The sequence below is a fragment of the Macrotis lagotis genome, chromosome 2, assembly GCF_037893015.1.
Source record: "Macrotis lagotis isolate mMagLag1 chromosome 2, bilby.v1.9.chrom.fasta, whole genome shotgun sequence".
In the NCBI taxonomy this organism is placed as follows: Eukaryota; Metazoa; Chordata; class Mammalia; order Peramelemorphia; family Peramelidae; genus Macrotis; species Macrotis lagotis.
The window spans coordinates 124,267,395-124,284,068 of NC_133659.1; the positions used below are offsets into that span (position 1 = coordinate 124,267,395).

General features: G+C 41.6%; 1 protein-coding gene across 9 annotated transcripts in view; it reads left to right on the plus strand.

The window, feature by feature from the left end:
- Window positions 1-349: 349 nt before the first annotated feature.
- Window positions 350-16,674, plus strand: part of MARK1 (microtubule affinity regulating kinase 1) — a 149,804-nt gene continuing 133,479 nt past the window's right edge. For 8 of the 9 annotated variants that reach the window (XR_012475729.1, XM_074222707.1, XM_074222704.1 and 5 more), the window contains exon 1: window positions 1,680-1,785. Coding sequence is in view for 8 of the 9 variants with exons in the window: in XM_074222707.1 (XP_074078808.1) it covers window positions 1,735-1,785 (51 nt within the window). In the remaining variant the exon portion in view is untranslated. Of the gene's footprint in view, window positions 428-1,679; window positions 1,786-16,674 lie in introns of those variants that run through there. The other variant, XM_074222706.1, reaches the window with a different exon arrangement.

Consider the following 16,674-nt stretch of genomic DNA (forward strand, 5'->3'; position numbering starts at 1 on the left):
AAGATGATTGAGTCTAATGTTTGCTTTTCAGAACTATTCTTCAATGAGTCAGGGAAAGAAAAGTTTGATGCTATACAAATAGTTCCTTCAAACTGGATGAATTGCATAAAAAGGTCAGATTTTTCACTCTTTTAGAATTCCCCAAACAATTTGAGGGAAAAAACTATAAATAGTAGAAGATATACCTATCTATCTATATATAGATATCTATCTATCTATATATTCACTAGTGTGCGTCTGTATAGACACCTATGTATGGTCACATACATGGACACATGTATAGATGTAGACACATCTATACACACACCCTCGTCCATAAAACAGTTTCTTTTCCCTTTAGCTCCCCTCCCAGGCACGGATTTAATGTGGGACAGAAAAGGAAAATGGAGAAAAGCCGAGTACAAATGGCATGATCGCGTGCCGGAGGGTAAGATGTGAGGGCACTTGAACTGAAGCGGCTGGACCGGAGTCCGGTGACTGCTGGGGAAGATGCCACACACATGCATGCCGTCCTCCGGGGGTTTCACGACAAGTGGGGCAGTCACCTGGGGGAGGGGAGTGCGGAAAGTTGGGGCCGCCCCCCTTTGAACTTGCTTCCAAGGGCAAATCCAGGGTGGGGGGAGGGAAGATTGGGGGGCACTGTAAAAGTCAGAGTAAGTAAAATCTTTAGGCCCGTGGACGCTGGGGCGAGGGGCTCTGCCGCCTCCCCTCCCTCTGAAGCGCGGGGGGCGGCCGCTGCTCGGCCCGGCTCTTCGGGTGGTCCAGGCGGGGCGCGGGGGGGGGGGGGGGCGCCACATTCATGGGGGCGGGCGCGGCACGGGGGTCCGTGGCGCTGTTGTTTTTGACACCGCAACGCACAAAGGACAAGCGGTTTCATTGGCTTTGGCCCAGAAGGAACAAGAGGGGGCCCGCGGCTCGGCGCCGGGGCCCGGGGGCGGCCCGGGGGGAGGAGGCGGCGGGAGGAGGAGGAGGCCGGCAGCCTAACGAGGGGCTGAAGGCAGGCGCGGCGCCCCCTCCCCCCGGCGGCGGCCCCGGGGAGGCGGCCGGGCGGCGGCGCGGAGCCGGGCTGCGCCGCGGGGCTCGGAGGCCGGCCCGGCCCTGCGCCGCGCACCTGAGGCGGGCCGAGGGGAGCCGGCCGGGGGCGGGGGCGCGGCGCGGCGCGGCCGGGGAGCGCGCGGAGAGCGCGCGGCGGCGGAGCGAGCGGAGAGCGCGCGGAGAGCGCGCGGCGCTGCCGGGGAGCGAGCGAAGGAGGCGCGGCGCTGCCCGGGGAGCGAGCCTAGGACGCGCGGCGGCGGCGGCGGCGGCGGCGGCGAGTCGCGCTGCCCCGGCCGCTCCCCGCCTGTCCTCCGGGCGCCCCCCCCCCCCCGCTCCAGCCCCGCCCTTTCTGTCGCGATCGAGGCACCGCCTCCCCCTGCCACGACCCGGCGAGCGTAGCGGGAGCGGGCGCCCCGGCCCAGCCGCCCCGGCCCAGCCGCCCGCCCGCCCGCCTCTCGCCCCGGCCCCCTCCTCCTCCTCCTCCTCCGCGGCGCTGCGGGAAGGGCTCCTCGTCCTCCTCCTCCTCCTCCTCCTCCTCCCCCTCGTCCCGGTCCCCCCGCCCGCGCCGCGCACTGCGGGCCGCCCCGCTCCCCGCCCGCCTCCGGCGCGGCCCGCCCCCCTCCGGCGCGGCCCGCCCCTCCTCGGCCGGGCCGCCGAGACCCCGGAGCGACCCCGCGGCGGCCGCCGCGCCCGCACAAGATGTCTGCCCGGACGCCATTGCCGACCGTGAACGAGCGGGACACGGAAAATGTGAGTATCGCGGCGCCCCGGCCGCGCCCCTCCGCCGCGCCGCCCCTCGGGCCGCCCGCGGGGCCGGGGCCGGGCCGGGCCGGGGCCGGGGCCGGGGCGCCGGGACTCCGCTTTCTGTAGCGGTGCATCTGCGCCCGGGGCCGGCCAGGCGGGGGCCGCCGGGGCGGCGCGTGTTTACCTGGGCGGCGCGGGGCGCAGGTTTGCAACAGGGCCGGCGGGGTCCGAGCCCGGGAAGCCGCCGCCGCGGGGCAGCCAGTCGGCGGCGTGGACTTCCACGCGCCCCCCGCCCGGGCCGGGCCGGCCGGCCCCGAGGGGGCGGGGCGGCCGGCCGGGGCTCCCCGCGCCCCGCGCTCGCCAGGCCCGGCGCCTCCCAACCTGGCGGAGCCGGACCCGGTGAGGGCGCTTAAGCCGGCCCGGGAGCCCCGGCCGCGCTGCGGAGCGATGCGAAATGGCCGGTTGAATTCGTGGGGGTCGGGGTCCCTAGACACACAGACGGAGAGACATTTCGGCCCCCTAAGACTCTGACAAGTCACAGCAACGATTGCGGAGCTTTTGTTTTTAACCTCACCTCTGGGAGAACGTGATCATGTTTGAAAATTGTGATTTTTTAAAAATTGCATCCTCAGTGGCTTTGTTTTTATATAATGGGGAAAAAAGTAGAAAATGTAATCCGGGTTGTTAGGAGAGATTAGTTGTAAAGCACAGCGGCATCAGAACCTGCCCTTCCCTTTTGATATTTCTGAATGAAAGATAGGATGAAGTGTATTTTTATGTCTGTTTATTTTCTTTTTGCGATTAGAGCATTTTTCCCCCATTTCTCTCTTGGAAAAAATGAACATCGTGTACCTACACTTGTGGGGAAGCCTGCTAGTGTAGAATCAGGTATCCTAGAAGCAGTACAGAGTGTAGGCTTCTGTACAATACTTAAATTAAGCAACGATCGTGTTCATCCTATGAATATGTTTTCCATCCAGGATAATTGCATAACTACACTGCTTGGGACACAAAGACAAAAGAAACGGTTTCTGCCCTCAAGGAGCTTGCATTCTAAGGGGAAGAAGACCACGTGGCATCTATCATAGATGTGTGCCAAGCAGATCACCTTGGAGAGTGGGTGGTAGCCGGGCAACCCGAAGGGGCGTGATAAAGCCGGCTCTGGAGCCCAGCTGGGAAGAAAACCAGGGATTCCAAGGGCAGAGTTGTGAAGAAAAGGGCTATTTCAGGCTTGAAAGAAAGCTGAAAAGTCAAGGAGATAAAAACTATATTCATATGAGATGTGTGAGGAATTAACATAGAGTGTGTAGAGTTTCTGAAGAGGGAATTAAGATATAAAAAAATATGAAGGTTTCTGGTTAAAGGTATCTGCTGAAAAAACACTCATTTGAAATTAATATAATCTGGAACTTTTAATGAATATTTTTCCTTTCTGAGGAGTTCTCTTTTTCTCTCTCTTTTTTTAGGTTTTTGAAAGGCAAATGGGGTTAAGTCACTTGCCCAAGGTCACACAGCTAGGTGTTTGAAGTCAAATTTGAACTCAGGTCCTCCTGACTCCAGGGCCAGTGCTCTATCCACTGGGCCACCTAGCCACCCCTGAGGAGTTCTCTTGATCTGGATCCTGAAGTTACCATTCTAGTTATAATTGATTTTTCATATTTTGCTGATTTTCTCCTATATGTAGAGAAAGTACTAAATATTAAACACATATTATCCCCTCACAATTACTGAGTACTTGTTAATGTCTCACACCTAACCTAGTTAAGCACTTCCAGCTAAAGAATCACTAGTACCTCACTCCTTCTGGCATGTATTTACCAGGAGGCAATTAGGTGGCATAATGCATGGAGCCCTGGACTTGGAATGAGTTCAAATTCTTTCTTTCATAGCTAGTAGCTGTATAACCATGGGCAAATCACTTAACCACTCTCTGACTGACTTTCCTCATCTGTAAAATGATGCTTATAATGGCATCTACTTCCTAAGTTTATTGTGAGGATCAGTCAAATTACACAGACACTTTTATGTGCATGTAATACTAAGATTAAACGTATTTTGGTATGTTTTATTCAGTGGTCTCAGTTGATAATAGAGGTTACTTGTAGAGTGACATGCAAACCAGAAAGAGGTTACTGATTAATAATCTGTGTTAGGCATGATTATTTATTTTGTGTATATTTTAAATTCACTTATGTGTGGACCAACTTGTTTTCCCAAAGGAAAGGAAAGTGCTTAAGAACAGGTCTGTTTCTTTTTTTGTCTTTGTAGTTCCAGTACCTTGGAGATTGTAAGTTTAATAAATGCTTGTCTGTTGATTAATTTTTTTTGAGGCAATTGGGATTAAGTGACTTGCCAAGAGTCACATAGCTATTAAGTTTCTGAGGTCTTCCTGAGTCTAGGGCAGGTGGTGTAGTCATGGCTCCACCAGTAGATTAATTCTTGTCCTTAAAGAACTTGCAGTTTAGTTGTGAGAAAGATATGGCCAATATAACAAAACAATTAGTGTACAGTACCAGAATGTATTTAAGTATTTAGGCTATTTTAAGATGCAGTGTTAGAATTATTAATGAGGATTGTTAAATGAACTAATTTTACATCCCCCCAATAATCTGACTCATCATTGAGCTAGAAAAAATAAGCTAATTTGGCAGTTAATATATTAATATTGGCATAATTAGTCAAACTTGGTTTTCATGAATAGTTTTTGCTTGAAATCAAGTATTTTTCAAAGTAATTGGGAGAAATCTCTCTTTTTTTTAAGGGTTTTTTTTTTTTTGCAAGGAAAATGGGGTTGAGTGGCTTTCCCAAGGCCACACAGTTAGGTAATCATTAAGTGTCTGAGGTAGATTTGAACTCAGGGACTCCTGACTCCAGGGCCAGTGCTCTGTCCACTTCACCACCTAGCCGCCCCTAATTGGGAGAAATCTTAACACAGTATGAATAAATGTTAAAAAGACAAAAACCTTCCCCCCAACCATGTGAAGACTAAGGTCAAGAACTGATTATTTTATTTTATTTAGCCTTTGAAGATGAATTGAAAATAATCAAGATACTTGAACATTTTACCATCATTCTTAACATAAAAATTACTTTTTAAGATATATTTATGAGGGTGAAATTTTTATGCATGCATCTTTATGATCCTGAGAAGATTGAATTTTTTCTTTTTGAGAACAGTATGTGTATACTGTTCAAAGAATATTTCCTTTAGTTTAAGGGCCTATCTACATATTCTGATATTCTCTAAATGATTAAGTACAATTATGCTGTGACTGATTCCTCATTTGGTGAAACACCTAATATTGAATAATTTTTAAAACAAATTACACTTGTTTAAAAACCCAGTTATGCAAAATATTTAATTTACTAAGGGTTTTTTGGACAATGGATATTTGCAAGATTTGGTTTTTTTACTGTTTGTCACTTCAGAGTTGAATAATTGTAATCCCAGATCCTATAGTACCAGTAAACATGTTGATAGTTTAAGATAAAAAAAAAATCTGTTATAAAAAAAACTTCAAAACTTTTGGTAATAAACTTTTTATAGCTCTGAGTTCCTCAATCATTTTTACATATGACCAAGACAAGGAAAACTAACTGGGATATTTTTGGAGCAATTTAGAAACCTATATTTGTATTGTGTTCCTAGAGAATGTTTGCTGGTGGTTCCATCCATTGCTATGGAACTCTATGGAACTTAATACTGAAGGATCAAGGAAATGAAAAGGCTATTTATAGTATATGTATGATATAGTAGAAAACTATAGAATTAACAGTACTCCTTGTGTCACCATGAACTCAGAATCATTCACCTCTCTATTTACTACTATATTATGTCTTCTGTATTCTTTCCTCCTAAATGATTTTAAAGAAACTATAAAAATGTTGCAGGCTATGGCCATATAGAAGTGGACAGATAATGTGCTCTACTAATTTCCATCTGACTTTTGTTTGAGCTGTTCTTTACCTTTGAATCACAGGTGCAAGTCCCTCTCTTATTTTGAGATTTAACTCAACTCTCAAGTCCTCCACTAGACCTTCAAATAACATTTGAGTGCATAATGGTGATACAGAAATAAAATGAAAATAGCCCTTCCCTCGAAGAGGTTATAATTTCTCCATGGGTAACATGCACACATACAAGCATTCTATATATAGGCATTTATAGAGGTTTATGAATAGGTATATACAAAATATTTTTGAGATCATTTTAGGAGCAGCTACTGGCAGCTGAAAGTGAGCGAGAATGAAGAATTGAAGTTATAAACGGGTGACTGGATAAATAAAATGTTTCAGTATACCCCATTTTGAGTCTTCTAGTATGACTTGTGGTGAAAAGGCGGAAAACATTTTATCTCCCAGGTTCCTAATTTTTCTCTTTCTTTTTTAGCAGATAATTTGCTGGTTAAGTTATAGTAGTTTTTTGTATAATTTGTAAGAACATGATGATTTGATTTTGTTATACTTTTCAGCATAAATTTCAGTTGACATATTGGAAGGATTACCGGGAAGTGCCAGTTATTTAAAAAAAATCAGATTAATTAAGTTCTACTTTACAGTGGAGTACTGTACCAAACATAAAGTCGCCATGGTAATTGGTAATCAGGCTTAGAGAAGCTCATAATTAACAGGTAAATCTGATGTTACCTAAGTTACCCAGTGAATCACTTTGGGAAGTAGGAGCAAAGAGTTCAGCTTGGGGAGCAAGATACAGGATAATGAAGTCAGTATGTATGGACTGGGCAAAAGACCCAAGAAAGAGTTATCAAATCTTAGCATTCCTTAGATATTTACCTCTTATGTCCCATTATCTTTTGAAACTTTTTCTAGCACTCCATTTTTGGTACAATTTTATTTGTTGTATGTGATATAGTGGCAACTCTGGATTTAGTTTTCTGTCAGGCTATCACTCCATTTGATTACTTAAAATAAGTACTTTCTGTTTCACTGCTTCACCTTCTCCAGAATGGTGAATGTAGGAAAGATCCCTGTGCTGAGAATTTGGTTGTTTCACTGTGTCCAACTGCCTCAGGGTCAATTAGTCAGCATTTATTAAACATCTATTGTTTTCCAAGTACTAGAGGGAAGGCAAAACCAAACATATATGCTCACAAACCAGTCCCGTGATCCAGGGAGCTCCCAGGCTAATGGGGGAGACAACATGCAAACTATTCAAAAACAAAATATAGACAAAGATAAATTGAAGGGAATCTTGGAGAACAGGCATCAGGATGAAGTTGGACTGGAAAAGGCCTTTTGCAGAAGCTGAAACTTTAACTAAGACTTGAAAGAAATCAGGGAATCCAGATGGTAAAAGATAAAGGAGAGAATTTCTAGCCATGGAGACAACCGGGTGAAAACATTAAATTCTACTGTATGTTAGAGGGAATAAAATATAAGACAACGGAAAAGTTACAAATTGTCAAGGGCTTTAAATGCCAGAGGACTTTCTTATTAGATCCTAGAAGCAGCAATAAAAAGGTAATGGAGCTGATTGGATAGGAAAGTGGGGTCATGTGGTCTTACCTATGTTTTAAGAAGATTAATTTGACAATTTGAGTATAGGACAGAGTGGAGTGATCACATAATGATTAGTAAGGCTCAGAGGCAGGACTTAAACATGGTCTTTACTAAGTCTGATATTTGATGAATTTTTTTTTTAACCTTCAGGATGCTCCAAAAGGAGGAATTGGCATGAAAGTATTAAATTATAACTAAAATTAAAAGGCCTTTAATGCTGAGCCTGAAAGATTGCATGAGAACTAGTAGAGGACTGGTCCAGACTTAGAGTTTGGATAAGCTACAATACTGCAACAATGACTGATTGGTATCAATAAAGGGAATTTCTTCTTTAGGACAAAAAAAAAAAACCACACTGACTCTATCATAGGTTGTTCAAATGGGAAGGAAACTTAGGTACCACATAGTCTTCCTCTTTTTATAGATAAGGAAACTGAAAACCAGAGAGCTAGTAACTTGGCCAGCAGGACTGGAACTCAAGTTTTCTAATGCCTTCTCCTGCTGCTTTATCTCTCCCTTTTCTTTAGCAGCCATATTAGTGTTTTTTCAGCTCAGTGCATGTTTTTCTTTTATCTTTCTTAATGAATCCTAAATGGTTAAAATTCCCCATAACACACTAATTGACAGTTGTAAGAACCTTAATAAATATGTATATATGTATATATTCATTTACTATAATGTACCAGGCAAGTAGCACTTGAAATGTATTGGCTGTAGATGAAATAGATATGTACTGGAATATGTATGGATGTTTATATATTTTCTTAATCATTTGTTTGTCAAAGACATTATCCTCCCTTGTCCAAGTGAGGATCTTTAGCTTAACCAGGAGGGCAAAGAGGGAAGGAAAATGACAGAACACATATGGCTCTTACCCTCCTCAATCTTAGCCCTCCAGGTGGATAGGACTACACTCAGTGATAACACATTCCCCTAGCCTAAACAACTTTGACATGAAGTTTTCAGAAGATTCCTTAAAACCTTAATTCAAGAAAAGTTTATTGAACATCTTTGGTATCTTGGGCAATGTCTTAAGAACATCATAAGTTCTTTGAAGATAGGGGCCATGTTGGTATTTTTCACCCCCTTCCATTGCGCAGTATGGTAAGGGATGATGGATGTTGAATAAATATTTTCTCTAGCTATATTTTGAGAAAGAATAAAATAACTGCTTTACTATGCCAAACTTAAAGGATAGTTGTGATAACTACATTTAAAATATGAAAAATAAGTCTTTAAAAATCTTATAAATGAAACATTAAAAATAACAATTCTTATGACCTTCTGAAATGTTCTGTTTTCTGTATGAAATTTTGGGGAAAGACTTCTTAGTGTTGACATCAAAATTAAGAGTCTGGTCATCACAATAAATAGTTGTCTGGGAACATCAGATAATTAAGAATTGATTTTCATTTCTGACTAAATCTTTATCAAGAAAACAAACAAACAAATAAATATACATTTAAATTTAATCTAGGGTCGGCTAGGTGGCGCAGTGGATAAAGCACCGGCCCTGGAGTCAGGAGTACCTGGGTTCAAATCCAGTCTCAGACACTTAATAATTACCTAGCTGTGTGGCCTTGGGCAAGCCACTTAACCCCATTTGTCTTGCAAAAATCTAAAAAAAAATAAAATATATTTAATCTAGTAATTTTAAGGTTAGATTCTCATTTTGCTTTGTCTTTTGAGGCTGATGAAAGATTTTGCATGTGAAGATGGGGGAAACAGAGGCCTCTAAGGGAAAATTAAAAACAGAACTTGAATATAATTAAGACATACAACTTATTAAAATTACTTTGAAATTTTTTAATAGGGACTTAATCCTTATTAAAGATATGTCCTCAGTTAAACTTTTAAAATGTAATAACATTCAATAATTGATCTCTAGAAGTATTATTAATACTATAATTTGTTTATTTAATCTTTATCCAGAATAATTGATATGTTGGTTTAGGTTAATAGATTTAGAACTGGAAATGACCTTAGAGATCTTTTAGTCCAATCTTTTCATTTTAGAGAGAGTTTAGGAACTAAGACTCAAAGGGTAAATGATTTGTCTATATTTATACAAGTAAGTAGCAGGGCCAGGATTTGAACTGAGGGTTTTATGTGGAATCCTGAGTCCTTGTTTCCTTTCCATTGCATCATCCTGTATTTCATTTTTTATTTTTACTTGTTAAAATGAGAATCTTAAAGAATTAAAATATGTTTTAATGATGCCAGCTGAGAGTTATAAAAAAGTTTTTCAAAGTATAAAAAGTTTCTCAAAGTGTACAAAAATTAGCTCTTTTATACATATTATTACCTTGAGAGGTGGGTGCTAGATAGAGATCTTTTTACATTTAAGAAAATTAAGAGGGGGGGGCAGCTGGGTGCACCGGCCTTGGAGTCAAGGGTTACCTGAGTTCAAATCTGACCTCAGACACTTAATAATTACCTTAGCCCGGGTGGCCTTTGGCAAGCCACTTAACCCCATTGCCTTGCAAAATCTAAAAAAAAATTTAAAAAAAGAAAATTAAGACCCAGGGGCTTCCTCTATCTTTCAGCCCTTTCCCTGAGGAAAAGCTATCTTTGTTATTCATTGACTCTACTATATCTTTCCTTACTCACCTTGACCTGATAGTTATTATTATATTGGAACTGGTCTCTCTCTAAAGTAACCATTAATTCTTTTTTTTTTTTTGCAGAAATGTATACTTTCCTTTTTTTTTAACTTGGTTTCTCCTTTGTTCTTTTTTTAATTTATTTTGACTTTTTTACAATTCCCCCCCCCCCCATCTTGCTCCCCCTCCCAGGCAGTCTGCTAGTCTTTACATTGTTTCCATGGCATACATTGATCTAAGTTGAATGTGATGAGAGAGAAATCATATCCCTAAGGAAGAAAAATAAAAGTATTATGTCTGATTGTTGCACTAATGGAATGAGCAAGTCTATCCAGGTTGGTAATCACCCCCATATTGCTGCCAGGGTGCCCAGTGTTTTTCTGGTTCTGCTAATCTCGCTCAGCATCAGTCCATGCAAATTTTTCTAGGCTTCCCTGAATTCCCATCCCTCCTGGCTTCCAACAGAACAGTAGTGTTCCATGAGATACATATAACACATTTTGTTAAGTCATTCCCCAATTGAAGGAATTAATTACATTAATTTACAATTCTTTGCCACCACAAACAGAGCTTCTTTGAATATTTTTGTACAAGTGATTTTTTTTATATGTTACTAAAATATTCTTGTTTAAGAGGAAACATAATCCCCCTCCCCCTAAAAAGTATAGACCCTCATGAGAAATAAAGGAAAGGCAAAAAAAAATGTGTTTCAGTCTGTGTTCTGATACCATCAGCTCTGTCTCTGGGGTGGATCACATTCTTTATAAGTCCAGCATAAAAGTTACTTCTATATTTTTGCACTTTTGCTATTGCTGATTGTAATTCCCTCTATCCATTCCTCCCCACTGCCATATATTATATTTTCTCTCTCCATTCATTCTGTCCCTCTTCTAAAATGTGTTGTAGGATGACTACTGAGTAGCATAGCTACTGATCACCGACCCTGGGGCCAAGATGCCCCAGCTCACAAACTACCCCTGTCTTGGACAGGCCACACAATCCCAGCCCCTTGCAAGAAGTGAAAAAGAAAATGTGTTATATCTGACTGTTCTCTCCTGTGATCTACCCTCTCCTCTATCACACCCACATTCCCCCCTTCCCTTGTTTTTACTCTTGATGTCTATACCCTATTAAGTATGTATTGCTGTTTCCTCTCAGCCATTTCTGATGGGAGTGAAGGTTCCCTCATTCCCCCTCACTTTCCCCCCCTCCCATATCATTGCAAAAGCTCATTGTAAAAACAAACATAAATAAATTTACAAAGTAATGAATAAAAAAATAAAAAATGCATCTTTTGTAGGAAATATCTTAACCTATTCCACCTCTCCTTTCTCTTATTCCCAGTGCATTTCCCTTTTAGCCATTAACTCCATTTTTCAATATATTATATCTTAGGATTCAGCTCTCTCCTGTGCTCATCTATAAAAACTCCTTCTCCCTCCTCTATTAAATGAGAAGTTTCATATGAGTATCATCAGTATCATCTTTCCATGCAGGAATACATACAGTTCATCATCAAGTCCTTCATATTTTACCCTTCTGCTCCACTCTCTATGCTTCACCTGAGTCCTTTATTTGAATGTCAAATTTTCTGTTCAGCTCGGGTCATTTCAACAGGAACATTTGAAATTCCCCTGTTTCATTGAAAGTCCATCTTTTCCCCCTGGAAGAGGATGTTCAGTTTATTTTTTTTTGAAAATGAAATTTTAATTATGGGTAACAAAAGAAATTTAAAAAAACAAAAAGGAAAAATGTCTATGGCAGCTCTCTTCTGATGGCAAAGAATTGGAAATTGAGGGGATGTCCCTCAATTGGGGAATTGCTAAATATGTTGTGGTAAGTGATTATGATGGAATACATAGAAAAACTTGGAAAGACTTACATGTGCTGATACAGAATGAAATGTACTCTGTACAAAGTAATGACAACGTTGTAAGATGATCAACTATGAATGACTTTGAATATTCTCAAGACAGTTCTAAAGAAATTATGAAGAAAAATGCCATTCATACCTAGAAAAAGAACTGATGATATGTGAATACAGATGGAAGCACCTACTTTTTTTAACTGTATTTTTCTTTAAAAAATTTGGTCTATGTTCTCTTTCACCATATGGCTAATATGAAAATGTTTTACATGACTACCCCTGTGTGGCATATATCAAATTGCATATTTTCTCAGTGATGGAGTGCAGAGAAAGGCAGAGAATTTGAAACTCAAAGTTATAAAAAAAATGTTAAAATTGTTTTTACAGTTAACTAGGGATAGATAAAATGTTAAATGATTTTTAATTGAAAAAGAATTATCAGAAAGAAGAAACTTACAAATTAAAAGAAAAACTTTCTTTGTATTGGGGACAAGTAAGGTCAACATCTACCTGATGAGAATTTTTTTTTAATTTATATTTAGGGGTGGCTAGGTGGCGCAGTGGATAGAGCACTGGCCCTGGAGTCAGGAGGACCTGAGTTCGAATCCATTCTTGGATATTTAATAATTACCTAGCTGTGTGGCCTTGGACAAGCCACTTAACCCCATTGCCTTGCAAAAACCAAAGAAAGAATTTTTATATTTATTTTATTTTTGTACAAATGATTTTTTAATACATTATTAAAATATTCTTGCTTAAAAGTAAACATAATACCACCTCCACCAAAAAATATAGATCCTCATGAGCAATAAAGTTAAGAGGAAAAATTAAAATTAAAAAAATAATAATAGGGGCAACTAAGTGGCACATTGGATGGAGCACGGACCCTGGAGTCAGGAGCACCCGAACCCAAATTCAGCCCCAGACAATCAACAATTACCCAGCTGTGAGACCCTGGGCAAGCCACCCCAACCCCACTGCCCTGCAAAAACCAAAAAAAAAAAAAAATTCAAAATACAATAAAATGATAATAATAATAATAATAGTAGGGGCAGCCAGGTGGTGCAGTGGACAGAGCACTGGCCCTGGAGTCAGGAGCACCCATGTCCAAATCAGACCCCAGACACCCAGCAACAACCCAGCTGTGCGACCCCAGGCGAGCCACCCAACACCCCCCCCCCAAATCACAACAGCAATAATAATAATAATAATAATTTTAAAATGTGCTTCAGTCTGTGTTCCAACATCACCAGCTCTGTCGTGGGTGGATCACATTCTTTATGATAAGTCCATGGCAAAAGCTACTTCCATAATTTTCCACTGTTGCCATTGCTGATCGCAACTTCCTCCATTCCTACTTCCCTACTACCATATACTACATTTTCTCTCCTTTCACTCTGTCCCTCTTCTTAAATGTGCTGTAGGGTAGCTGAGTGTCCCAGCAGACAGATCCCCGGCCCTGGGGCCAAGAGGCCCCGAGCCCACCTCCCACCCCTAAGGCCCAGCAACCACCTGGCCCTGTGGTCCCAGACAGGCCATCCAATCCCAGCCCCTTGCAAGAAGTAAAAAAGAAAATGTGTTATATCTGACCACTCTCCCCCGAGGTCCACCCTCTCCTCCATCACTCACATTCCCCCCCATCCTCCTGTCCCCCTTCTCTCCTTATTCTAGATGTCTATATCCCATTGAATATATATGCTGTTGAGGATGTTCAGTTTTGCTGGTTAGTTGATTCTTGGTTACATTCCAAGTTCTTTTGCCTTCTGGAATATTATATTCCAAGCCCTACAAGCTCTTGATGTAGTTAGTTGGTGCTAAGTCCTGTGTGATCCTGACTGCAGCTCCATGATATTTGAATTGTATCCTTCTGGCTGCTTGTAGTATTTTCTCTTTCACTTGGGAGTTCTGGAACTTGATAATATTCCTGGGATCTCTTCTGGGGGAAATCGGTGGATTCTCTCAATTTCTATTTTACCCTCTGCTTCTAGGATATGAGGGCAATTTTCCTATAGGATTTTTTTTAAAAATGAGGCCAAGGCTCTTTTCCTGATCCTAACTTTCAGGTATCTCAATAATTTTTAAATTATCTTTCCTGAATCTGTTTTCCAGATCAGTTGTTTTTTCAATGAGATGTTTCACATTTTCTTCTAAGTTTTACTTCTTTTGGTGTTGAAGTATTATGCCTTGACTTCTCTTAAAATTATCAATTTCTGGGTGGCTAGGTGGAGTAGTGGATAAAGCACCAGCCTTGGAGTCAGGAGTACCTGGGTTCAAATCCGGTCTCAGACACTTAATAATTACCTAGCTGTGTGGCCTTAGGCAAGCCACTTAACCCCATTTGCCTTGCAAAAACCTAAAAAAAAAATTATCAGTTTCCTTTAGCTCCATTCTACTTCTGAAGGATTTGTTTTTCTCAGAGAACTTTCTTATCTCCTTTTCTATCTGGCCAATTCTGCTTTTCAAAGCATTCTTCTTCTCAGTAACTTTTGAACTGTTTTATCCATTTGGCTTATGCTGGTTTTTAATGTGTTATTTTCTTCAGCATTTTTTTTTATTTCCTTGACTAAGCTGTTGACTTCTTTTTCATGTTTTTCCTGCATCTCTCTCATTTCTTTTCCCAGTTTTTCTTCTATCTCCCTTACTTGATTTTCAAAATCTTTTTTTTTTTTTGAGCTCTGTCACTGCCTGAGCCCAACTTCCATTTTTCAATGGAGTCTTTAGATGTAGGAGCTTGTGCTTCCTCATCTTCAGACTGAATATTTTGATCCTTCTTGGGATCATAGACAATGTATTTCTGAATGGTGTTCCTCTTTTTTCTCTATTTTCTCCAGCCTGTGTCTGGTTTTGGGGTGCTTCCTGAGCTTTTGAATATTATTGGGACACCTGCTTTGGGTTTGGTTTTGTTTTGTTTTGGTTCCCTGCACTGGGACCTTTATTCCTTCTAGGGCATGTGCTCCCTTTCCTGTGCTTTGATATGTAGATGACTACAATCACTCTCTTCTGCCCTGGAGCTGTGAGGAGGAGCCCTGCTATATTAGTAGAGAAGACCAAACTGCAACTTGGATCTGAGTGTGGGCAAACAGCAGTCCTGCCTCAGGGAGAGCAGAGAGATTTCTGCTCTGTCATCCCCTGACCCCCTTACTGTCTGTGGTCTGTGCTCTGGAGGTACAGGCTGGTTTCCTCTGATTCTCACCACTGTTCCTCACTCCACACTCATTCTGGTGTAGCAGAATTCTCTCATGGTCCCTTTAAGCTGTTGCCTATGATCCCTGGACTGGGCTAGACTGGGCTGAGCTGAGCTGAGCTGCAGCCACGGCTTTTTTCCAACCCCCAGTCTCAGTGAAACACACCTTTCCTGTGGAACTTCTAAATTATCTCGGACTAGGAAAATGTATCACTCAACCCCTCTCTGGGTTCTGCCCCTCTAAATTTTGATTAGAGTCATAATTTGTTGACTTTCTGGAGTTTGGGGGGCAAGGAGTTTCTAGGAAATGCTGCCTTCATGCCACCATCTTGAAATGAATATTTTTAATTATCAAACATCTGTATTTTATTTCCCTTCATGTACTTCTCCTCCCCCCTCACAGGGAAAAAGAAAAACAAAACTCCTATAACAGATATGCATAGTCTAGCAAAACACATTCCTGCATTGATCATTTCAGATTACAGGCCTCATTCCACCCCCTAATTACAGCTGGATAGGTTGCATATTTTATCATTGGTCATCTGGAGTCATGGATAATCATTGTTCAGCATTTTTTAAAGTTATTTGTCCTTAAAGGGTTGTTATTGTATGATTTTTCTCCTGGTTCTACTCATTTCCCTCAGTGAGCCTTCTTAGGTTTATTTAATAAAAGGTTTGTCCCTTTTCTCATTTTTTACAGCATAATAGTATGCCATTTCATTGATGTGTCAAGATTTGTCTGTCCATTCCTTAATTGATACCCCTTCAATTTCTTGAGCTATGAAATCGGGAGGAGGGTATATATGAATCCTTTACCTTCTTTTTGGTCTTGCTGCGGGAACAATTGGGATGGGAAGATCTTAGAGGTGACAAAATCATCAGATTCTCTGAAAGTGAGAAAAGGCATGGTCTTTAATTCCCAAGTTATACAGGTTACTACAAAAAGTTCACAAGTTAAGTTTTTTAACAAGGTAAAGAAGGTGAGTTTTTAAGAAGGTAGTTTAAGCAAAGAAGAGGCAGTTACAAGATGGGCTGGGGAGAACAACAAGGTTGGTTAAGAAAGGGAAACAAGTTTAACAGTCACATGGAGAGGATGTTACAAGGTGGCCTGCAGCCAGCCAGAGAAGAGGACCAGGGACCAGACCCTCTTTAAATTTTTTTTTTCTAATTTTTTTTATTTATTTTTTTAATGCAGTGGGGTTAAAAGTGACTTGCCCCAAGACCACACAGCTAGGCAATTATTAAGTGTGTTAGGCCGGATTTGAACTCAGCTACTCCTGACTCCAGGGCCAGTGCTCTATCACTGTGCAACCTAGCTGCCCCCATACCTTCTTTAAATGCACTTCTGTGGAGGCTGGGATGGTATTTAAGGCATGGTTAACACCTTGTATAAGGTAGTAGACTGCCCCTGCCCCAAGGGCAAGTGTGTATGTATGACCATGGTCAGGCATGTGATTAGCTACTGTTCTATCCAGAGTAGTTCAGGATTAATGGAGAAAAGTACAAAAAAATTACAAGATTTGTTTCCAGTACAGAAAGAAAATTAGGCTATTTCTCTGCTTCAGTCTCTTTGGGGTTTAGGACAAGGAGTGGCATTATTGGATCACAGGGTAGGCATTATCAGTGATTCCAATAGCTCAATCCAGGGGCCTTTTTTTTCAGTTGTAGTATTGATACTGTTGACTATCCTCCTCTTTTGACTTTTATTCCTACCCTCTCTT